The sequence below is a fragment of the Scylla paramamosain genome, chromosome 15, assembly GCF_035594125.1.
Source record: "Scylla paramamosain isolate STU-SP2022 chromosome 15, ASM3559412v1, whole genome shotgun sequence".
In the NCBI taxonomy this organism is placed as follows: Eukaryota; Metazoa; Arthropoda; class Malacostraca; order Decapoda; family Portunidae; genus Scylla; species Scylla paramamosain.
Window position 1 is genome coordinate 25,558,512 of NC_087165.1, and position 7,500 is coordinate 25,566,011.

Below are 7,500 nucleotides of genomic sequence, written 5' to 3' on the forward strand. Positions count from 1 at the left end.
TAGTCAGAACTTAAAAATAACAGTAACAGTAGTAATTCCAACCAATCACGTGTCACATCTAAGTCATGGTGACCAATCAGATACAAGCACCAAGTTGTCAACCAATCAGCTGCCTCAAAGGGTGATCTGGGCAGCCAGTCATGTTTCTCACACACACATACTACAATTATTATCTCTCTCTCTCTCTCTCTCTCTCTCTCTCTCTCTCTCTCTCTCTCTCTCTCTCTCTCAAATATCAAATCTACTTTTAATAGCCTAGAGCTTAATGTCATTTTCTCAATGGCATAAGTCTGTCTGTCTGTATGTCTGTCTGTCTGTCTGTCTGTCTGACTGTCTGACTGACTGACTGACTGACTGACTGACTGACTGCCTGACTGACACACACACACACCTTTCTTGACTTAGAGAACTGACAAAAAAAAAAAAATTCCTAACTTCCTTTACAATTAAAATAAATAAACTAAATAAATAAAACATAAAAAACCACATTCTTTGGGCTATTTTTTGGGCAACCTTATCTTTGGGCTATTTTTTTTAGCTACTGGGCTATCTCTTATGGCAGGCTACATTTGGGCTACTTCTTGGGCTATTTCTGCCGCTGGGTTGGGGCAGAGAAGTTAGGAGACTCTCAGATCGCCTCAGTATGGTCCTGGCCAGTTACATGGTCAGGTCAAGGGTGTGGGAGAGGTCATGTGATCTTATCTGCAGGAGAGAGGGAGTGTGAGAGAGAGAGAGAGAGAGAGAGAGAGAGAGAGAGAGAGAGAGAGAGAGAGAGAGAGAGAGAGAGAGAGAGAGAGAGAGAGAGAGAGAGAGAGAGAGAGAGAGAGAGAGAGAGAGAGAGAGAGAAATCTTCCTTTTTATCTCAATATTTTCAATTTGATTATTTTTAAACATTATTATTATTATTATTACAAACCTTTCTTCTGTGTCTGCATCTGCTTGGCTGTGCTGGTGGTGGTGGTGGTGGTAGTCGCTGTCCTCACAAGGGGGGCTGTGGTGATGGTGGTGGTGGTGGTAGAGAGAGAGGAAAGATTATATTAGAAATGAGTAATAATAATAATAATAATAATAATAATAATAATAATAATAATAATAATAATAATAATAATAATAATAATAATAATAATAATAATGATAACAAAAATAGACACAACCCACCAAACTTACTTAAATTCTGAATATAAATGACTAGAGAATTAGGCATAGACTGTTCTGGGCTGTGCAGTGCTGTGTCCAGCCTTGGCACTGCTGCGTGTGGGTGTGTGGAGGCCCGTGGTGGGTGTGGCTGGCTGCGGCAAGGCTGTGGTGACCTGAACTGCAGCGAGGAGGAAGAGGAAGAGCACTGTTTCCCTCTCCTGTGACCCCTGACCTCACTCCCGGCCTCCCCAGCCCTTGTTTCCAGCTGTCCGCGCTCCTAGAGTCACACAGGGGTTTGGTAACACTGGGATCACTGTTGCCAGAGTCACATGAGAGGTCTAAAGCCTGTAGTGGCTTCCGTTTTGTGTGTGTGTGTGCGTTTGTGTGTCAGTGTCGCGCCTTCCTCTTGTCCTTCTCGTTCTCCGAGTTATTTTTCTCCTTCCCTGTTCCGAGATTTTCATCTTGTTTAATGGTGAAGTCTTGTCTAAGTCTCGATACACTGGTAAATATTGCTGGAGGACACAGATGCACCCCCTATAGCAGTAGCCGCAGTAATAGTAGCAGTAGTAGCAGCAGAAGTAGCAGCAGAAGTTATGAGTCTTGTTTTAAAATGATCCTTCGAATTGATGGTTCCTCTTTCTGTCCGTTTCTCAATCTTGTGCCTTGTGTGTGGTCGTCCTGCTTCCCTCACAGCATCCACAGGGTGTGGTGATGCTGTGGCTTGCTGTTCAGTCCTCACTAGTCCCTGGGTCCCTGCTGTGTGCCACTGTGTGCTGTCATCTCCCCCAGTGCTGTTTATGACAGGTGATGCAAAGGCTAAGCTTAATATTTCATCCTGTGCTGTGTGCTGTGGTGTTCTGAGGGTGTCTGGGGAGTCCGTGATGCTGTGCTGTCCCCCTGGCTGCTGTGGGATGCTGTGCGTTGGCTCTATGGCGTTTGGCGCTGTGTCTATGTGTGTCAGTTCGTGTGTCTGTTCATTCTGGTTAACCATTTTGCTGTGTGCTGTTTCTGGCCACTGTGGGAAGGATTGGTGTGCTGTGTTCTGGCATCCAATGCTGTAGGAGGCTGTGATGCACTGTGGGAGGCTGTCAAAGGCTGTGGGAGGGCTGAGAAGACTGTGTGAAGTCAACTGGGTCCAGGCTTGCGTTTTGTGATGCAACTCTGGGCACCCACTGTCGGCATTCATGGGGTGTGTGGGGTGCATGGGGTGCGGCAGCCTCCCCCAGGGTGTCCACGGGGTGGCATGGAGGGGCGTCCGGGGTGTGGGGTTGGGGGAGAAGCAGGGGTACCACTGTCTGAACCCCAAGTCTTCAAAAATTCCCTTTGATTTGATTTTGAGACATGACAGCTGTTTGGGGTGTGTTCCTGCCTCTCCCCAGGGGTGTGTGGGGCCTGGGGTGTGGGGAGGGTGTCTGGGGTGAAGGGGTGATGCTTCCCATACCTTGACCTGTGAGGGAGAGAGAGAGAGTGAGTGTGTGGCTTGACCTGTGAGAGAGAGAGAGAGAGAGAGAGAGAGAGAGAGAGAGAGAGAGAGAGAGAGAGAGAGAGAGAGAGAGAGAGAGAGAGAGAGAGAGAGAGAGAGAGAGAGAGAGAGAGAGAGAGAGAGAGAGAGAGAGAGAGAGAGAGAGAGAGAGAGAGAGAGAGAGAGAGAGAGAGAGAGAGAGAGAGAGAGAGAGAGAGAGAGAGAGGCAGGGATATTAGAGGGAAAATTAAACCTCACTAATCTGGGAGAGCTGAGTGATTTATATCTTGTTAAGTGAGGGGATTCAACACATATTTATAAGGATCAAGGGGTTAAGAGAAAGAAAGGTGAAATATATTGAAATGTTTCTTCATTGCAGCCTCTCCCAGTCCATCCCAGCCTCTCCTAGTCCATCTCAGCCTATCTAAATTCATCCCAACCTATCCTAACCCTTTCCAATTCATCTCAGCCACTCCTCTCCAGCATCTAGCCCCTCCCAGCTCCTCCCAGTTCTCCCCAGCATCTCCCAGCCCCAAACATACCCGCCAGGCCTGCAGGGAAGATTGCCAAAGTCACAAAGGCCATGAATATGTTGAACAGCTGAGGGAAGGCAGACTTGAAGGTGTGCCACTAAGGAGTCCTCGGCTTCCTTCTGTCGTTCTTCGAGGATTTTTTTCACCCTGTCGTGCATCGCGTCGTGGTAATGGAATAAGTGCTGTGGGAGGAAGTGACGGTGAGTGTGTGTGCGTGCGTGTGTGTATGTGAGAGTGAGTGAGAGCCTTATGATGTGATTCAAAGCATAAAATAATAATAATAATAATAATAATAATAATAATAATAGTAATAATAATAATAATAATAATAATAATAATAATAAAGTAGGTAAAAGGTTCATTAATTAATTATGTGTCTTTTTCTTGGTGTATTTTAAGGATTTTGGGTGTGTTTGGGTGTGTTTTGAGGTGTGATGTTGATGGTGGACTTAAAGGTGCTGCTGATGTTCTGTGGGTGAAGGAGGAGGAGGAGGAGGAGGAGGAGGAGGAGGAGGAGGAGGAGGAGGAGGAGGAGGAGGAGGAGGAGAGAGGGAATGTAGGAAAAGAGGGTAAAGAGAGAGAGAGAGAGAGAGAGAGAGAGAGAGAGAGAGAGAGAGAGAGAGAGAGAGAGAGAGAGAGAGAGAGAGAGAGAGAGAGAGAGAGAGAGAGAGAGAGAGAGAGAGAGAGAGAGAGAGAGAGAGAGAGAGAGAGAGAGAGAGAGAGCGGCCGTGGCCACTTGGCGGCCACGCCCCAAGTGCAGGACATGTCCACGCACCAGGTGAAGCTGGCAGCCCACAGCTGGCGCAGCACGCACCTGTCCCCACTGGTGCTTTAAATTTTTACTATTTTATTGTATTAACATTATAATCTTTATGTTAAGCATGTATAGTGTTATTCCTGTAAAAAAATACTATCATAGGCTTTTTAAATAATTCCACACTCAATGTGGAATTTTAAGCCTTTCTGTAAATATTTGTTTAAAAAAAGAGAGAGAGAGAGAGAGAGAGAGAGAGAGAGAGAGAGAGAGAGAGAGAGAGAGAGAGAGAGAGAGAGAGAGAGAGAGAGAGAGCAAAGTGGTTCAGAATACTGGGCCCAAATGTTATTATTGTAACTACCAGCAGATATAAACAATGCTCTCTGTTGCTCAGCCCACAACTAACTGCCCTGCCTGTCTGCCTATCAATATCTAGTCCTTTCCTAGCTCTTTTAATATGATTTCTCAGGTGGCCCATTGCTGCCTCTGCTCACCTCTCACTGCTCACTCTAAGAAACACCTTTATTATGAACAATGGTAAATGAATGAATGTGTGTGTGTGTGTGTGTGTGTGTGTGTGTGTGTGTGTGTGTGTGTGTGTGTGTGTGTGTGTGTGTGTGTGTGTGTGTGTGTGTGTGTGTATATATTTCTAAAACTACTATTGATATTATAGAGTGACAATGACAATGTAGACTCTGAAAACAAAGTAGCTTGTTTTCTAACCTTTTGTTTGTTAATAAGAGGAGTATGAATGACAAAGGGTTCCTCACTGGCATCCATCTGGCTACTGTGCTGGTGGTGTCCTTTCTCCATCTTTCACTTCCCTTCCTTCTGCGTGGACGTAGCTCTTCAGAGGGGCTCTGCTCACTCGCCCGTCTCTCTTAACCTCATTCGCCATTGAGACTGAGCATCCTCAGGCTCTGCACTTACAAAGACACCACCTTCTTCTGAATTCTCAGAGTCACTGGTGCCATGCTTTCTTGAAACAACTCCTGGTATCTCAAAGGACCTTAAGGTAGGTCCTTCTAGCTTAGCCTCAGCTTGTGTCAGGAAACTCCACCGTCCTACAGATCTGCAGCAGCCTTTACACCTGAAAGATAAGCACAGAATATATAACATACAGCTTTTCAATATGGTAATTTGGCATATTTTGTTTATTTACTGGCCATCATCAAAACATTACTCACCGGAGAAAAGCTCCTGGGCCTCTTGACCACCCACTCAATGTAAGAAGTACACCTGTTATTTTGACAACAGACATGTCCTCTGTGGATTGTCATTTTCCCAAGAGCTTATCATCAACACCCTACAAGAGAAAAAAAGATGCCAAATGAATAACAATGAATACTATGTAAATTTCAAGATTCAAATCTCCATATTTGCTTGACTAATTCACTTCTATCTTTTCTTTCCACAATGGCTAAATAATGTCATTTGCTTGTTCTCATCACTCTCATACTAGTAGCTCAGCTACTAGTATGAGAGTATTTTATTAATACACTTTAAACTCCTGACATAATAATTCTAACATTTCATTTGTTTTTTTTTTTGTCTTTTTTTTTATCATAAAGCATTGGATTTCTTATTGATAAGAGATTAACAATATGAAATCTTAATATCCATTTGTAAATCTTGCCATAAAACTAATTTTTCTACCTTCTATGTCAGTCATAAATCCACATCATAGATTTTATGAATGAAATGAAGTAAGTATGTAAATTATTTCCATTATCTTTTTTTTTTTTTTTTTTTTATGTAGGAAGGATACTGGCCAAGGGCAACAAAAATCTAATAAAAAAATGTCCCACACTCTCTCTTAGAGATGATGCATTCAACCATCAGTCTTTTACCATGCTCTCATAGATCTTGGCTACAACATTTATCAGTACAACCAGTCTAGTTTATAGTGTTCTGTGCCTTCTTTCTAGATTGGAACAGTATAAGCTCTCTTCCAGTCCAATATGACCCTGCACTCCCTCCCTCCCCCCACTATCAATCTTACTCTGATATCCCTGTGAATCCTCCTGAAGTGTGTGTGTGTGTGTGTGTGTAGTCTTTAACAATAAGATAGAGAGAGAGAGAGAGAGAGAGAGAGAGGGGGGAAATTAGTAGCTACACTCCCTTCATATCCAGTTTGACACTCCATTTAGTCCTTGTACTTTTCTTACATCTTGTGATTCCATAATAAATTAAATATGGTGACTCGTACACCAGCCTCAGAGTCCCTGTCTAAGAAGGGGCACCAAAAATGTCCCCAGGTCGGACTGGTCTTCTGGTATTGACCCTAAGTGTTTTGACGTCCATCAACTTTTTCTTCATTAACTTTTGCAACATTGACAGCCTTTGACCTATTTTTCTCTCTCCTTTATTAAACTACTGTTCTCTCTCCTCTCCTAAACCTAATCTTTTCATCACTAAAACACAGGTGTCTGACAGTAGCCCCTTTTCTCTTACCTCCTACTTTCTCTATCCATATTTTTAATTCAAAGCTGGATGTTGTATATATGTGCACAACAACTTAACTTACTCTCATGTCCATGCTCTTCAATCTTCCAAATTCTCCAAAATTTATCTACAACTACAAAGTCACTCTGGAATCAAATTGATATGTGCTGTATACCTTTCACCAAAACTCCTCTGACTATAAAAATATTCTTTGACTACTTAACTTCCAAAGTGCAGCACATTCTGACTCTTTTCCCTTTGGCAAAGATCTCCATATTCTTGGAGAGTTCACTGTTCATCACCAGCATTGGCTTTCCTCTCCCTTCACAGACCATCCTGGTGAACTAGCCTTTGCTATCCTCCACAACCTAGAGTAACTGGTGCAACACCCTACTCATATTCTTGATTGCCTTGAAGATATGCCTAACAGTCTTGATCTTTTCCTCATCTCTAATACTTCCGCTTATGCACTTATCCCATCTTCTCCATTGGGCTCCTCTGATCACAACAAGCGTGTACTGCTTGCATGTCAGGATAAACATCTCACACTTTAATCATCTCACTCAACAATGAAGGAGAAGCAGGTCTCTCTCTCTCTCTCTCTCTCTCTCTCTCTCTCTCTCTCTCTCTCTCTATTCATATTCCTATAAAATGTGTTGATTTAATACAATAACTTGTCATTCCATTACCAGAACAGCACTCCAAGATTAAAAGATTTTTTGTTAAGTAGATGTTAGAAGCTGGTGCCCTTCATTTAGGTCAGTGGTTCTTAACCAGGGGTGCTCGCAACCCTAGGGGGTGCAAGGCCAGTTCCTAAGGAGTTCAAGGATGGATAATTAAAGCAAAAATATAGTTTTATATACACAATATTTTTTTCAGCAAAAAATAATAATAATAATAATAATTTTGTTTGGTACACCAGTGTTCTGTAAGCTTTGTGAATGAACATTAAAAAAGGAAAAAGTGGTTTTGTTATTAATACAGACCACATCAACTTTGTATTTTAGGTTTTTTTTTAATTTCAGCAATTCAGGGGTGCAAGAAGTGAAAGGGATGCATACATTGATTACTATTAAATCTCCTCTTTCACTCTTCTTTGTTCCAATGTTGGCAGCTTCATTTCCTCAAACATTTCTTCATATGTTAATTCTTTCAGTTCAGTTCACACA

At 42.7% G+C, this 7,500-nt stretch overlaps 1 protein-coding gene across 15 annotated transcripts in view; it reads right to left on the minus strand.

Annotated features, from left to right (window-relative positions):
- LOC135107738 (uncharacterized) overlaps positions 1 to 7,500 on the minus strand; it is a 63,005-nt gene that overhangs the window by 3,157 nt on the left and 52,348 nt on the right. For 10 of the 15 annotated variants that reach the window (XM_064018024.1, XM_064018018.1, XM_064018021.1 and 7 more), the window contains 3 exons: positions 1,168 to 2,584; positions 917 to 991; positions 1 to 702 (listed from right to left, as the gene is read on the minus strand). The exon at positions 1 to 702 is cut by the window's left edge and continues 3,157 nt beyond it. In XM_064018024.1, coding sequence (XP_063874094.1) covers positions 1,622 to 2,584 — 963 coding nt within the window. In that variant the 3' untranslated portion in view covers positions 1 to 702; positions 917 to 991; positions 1,168 to 1,621. Of the gene's footprint in view, positions 703 to 916; positions 992 to 1,167; positions 2,585 to 3,141; positions 3,315 to 4,609; positions 4,977 to 5,073; positions 5,193 to 7,500 lie in introns of those variants that run through there. The other 5 variants (XM_064018027.1, XM_064018030.1, XM_064018029.1 and 2 more) reach the window with 2 other exon arrangements.